General features: G+C 37.9%; 1 protein-coding gene across 1 annotated transcript; it reads left to right on the top strand.

Annotated features, from left to right (window-relative positions):
- The first annotated feature begins 470 nt into the window (after nt 1–470).
- Nucleotides 471–1,492, top strand: LOC125421793 (23 kDa jasmonate-induced protein-like). Its single transcript, XM_048471302.2, has 2 exons — nt 471–1,018; nt 1,104–1,492. The coding sequence occupies exons 1-2, from the start codon at nt 578–580 to the stop codon at nt 1,296–1,298; spliced, it is 636 nt and encodes a 211-aa protein (XP_048327259.2). The 5' UTR covers nt 471–577; the 3' UTR covers nt 1,299–1,492.
- Nucleotides 1,493–1,883: the final 391 nt, after the last annotated feature.

Genomic DNA, 1,883 nt, shown 5'->3' with positions numbered 1-1,883 from the left:
ATTTGTTTCTTACCCGTGCTTTTGACGTGTTATCTTCACCCGTGTTGCAATTTGGACGGTGAGATAGCACAAATTTGATGAAGTTTGATATCTTGAATGGCCCAATTTTTTTATTTTTCATTTTTTAATAATCACATGATTGGCCCAATTAAGTTGTAGATTGTGAAGGTTTATTTCACCGAAAAAGATAAAGTTTTTGCGGATTTTGAAGGTTTATTTCACCAATTTGGATAAATTGGTTGGTCCAGTAGCTAGTTAATGGGTTGGCTAGGAAAGCCAAAACAATAAAAAATTTAAAACACGGCTGTCACGGGACAGAATCAGAGATAATGGAATAGGAAACGCTTACCGCGTAGGATATAGACCCTGTCCCCCTTAGAAACCACGTGGGTAATTACATGTATGGATTAACTAGCTAATAATTGAAGCAGGCATGATGGGAGTGTATGTCTATAAATATGCGTTCCATAAGCAGTGCAAAATCATCCACCACCTAATAAAACTTTCCTGCCAGCCTAGCTTTCTTGCTACTTTTCAGATCAGTTAATTTGCTTTGCACTTGAAAAAAAAAAAAAAAATGGCAGGCAATGTGTTTGGAAATCCCATTACTGATGACGATGTAAAAATACTGTATCCAAACGTCACCGAAATAACACCCAAACTCAGAGCTGATGTAGCTTTCCGTAACATCAGCACCAACGGAAGGGATCAAAATGCGAAGAACTTTGTGAAAAACCTCAAGGAAAGGTATGGCAATGGAATCTCTGCACTTTGCATGATTTTCAATGCCACCGGAGGTACCTTAACTTACTCCGGCAACAAGGACTGGCACGGCCATGTCTATGAGTCTCCATACCCCGCCAAGATTCAAAATGGGCAGTGGGGTGCTTTTCTCCATGTCCACCCTTCTTGGTTTGCTGGTTCGGAAGCCGCCGTTATCTACCGCGGCTACAACAACGATGGTACTCTCTGTGACTGGATGCTCTCTTGGGGCATTCCTTATATTGGTGATAATCATGTAAGTATATAGTATTAGCCTGCTAATGTAATTTCATTATTTGTAATATGATTTTTTTTTTCTAATTGTTTGTTTATTTTTATAGGCTTATACTGAAATCCGTGAAGGTCGTCATTATGAGACTGATCACTGGGACTATATCAAAGGATTGTTGGAAAGCCAATCCACCAAACATGAAGACACTTGGAATGGATGCTATTCAATTGTGACAATTGGGGAAGGCACTTCTCCTGAATACGTTGGAATAATGTCCTTGGAAGGTGTCACTACTAAAAAATAAAATGGACAATATTATTCTTACTCGCATGCATGTAATGCGAAGAATAAATAACGTCTTTTATGTAATAAGGACAAATTCCTTGCTTCCATACCCATATATGGGACTAGCTTAGTTGTCCATGTGTTGTTTTTATTTCTTTTTAATGTACTTTGGTGATTACTAAATAAAGCTTCATAAAGCAAATTACTAAGTTATATGTTTTATTTAAATTTGAGGGAGTTAATTATTAATTTTGATGTGGGAACCATAAGGTTCGTTATCTTAATTTATCTTTATTTTTTTTAAGTAAATAAAAAAATAAAATGCTTCCTTATATTATCATAAATATTAAACTAGAGATCCTGGACCATAGGGCTGGGCAAAACCCGACTCGGACCGACCAACCCGCCCGAACCGAACTATTTGGGTCGGGTTGGGTTGGTTTTTAACTGTTAAGCGGGTCGGTTCGGTTACATATGGATTGAACCCGTAGTTTTCGGTTCGGGTTACGGGTGGGTAGAAAATTTACCCAACCCAAACCGAACCGACCCATATGTCTCAAAATAGTAAAAATAAAAAAATTTGGGCTGAAATCCATCATGAGGT

This window comes from Ziziphus jujuba, chromosome 4 (assembly GCF_031755915.1).
Source record: "Ziziphus jujuba cultivar Dongzao chromosome 4, ASM3175591v1".
NCBI classification, from domain to species: domain Eukaryota; kingdom Viridiplantae; phylum Streptophyta; class Magnoliopsida; order Rosales; family Rhamnaceae; genus Ziziphus; species Ziziphus jujuba.
This window is presented reverse-complemented; position numbering and strand designations above follow the sequence as displayed.

What these genes read in the sequence shown, in the direction of transcription:
- LOC125421793 (XM_048471302.2), top strand. Translation starts at nt 578, where the DNA reads ATGGCAGGCAATGTGTTTGGAAATCCCATTACTGATGACGATGTAAAA. An exon ending in CTTATATTGGTGATAATCAT is followed by an intron (nt 1,019 to 1,103) that starts GTAAGTATATAG and finishes TTATTTTTATAG; the next exon opens with GCTTATACTGAAATCCGTGA.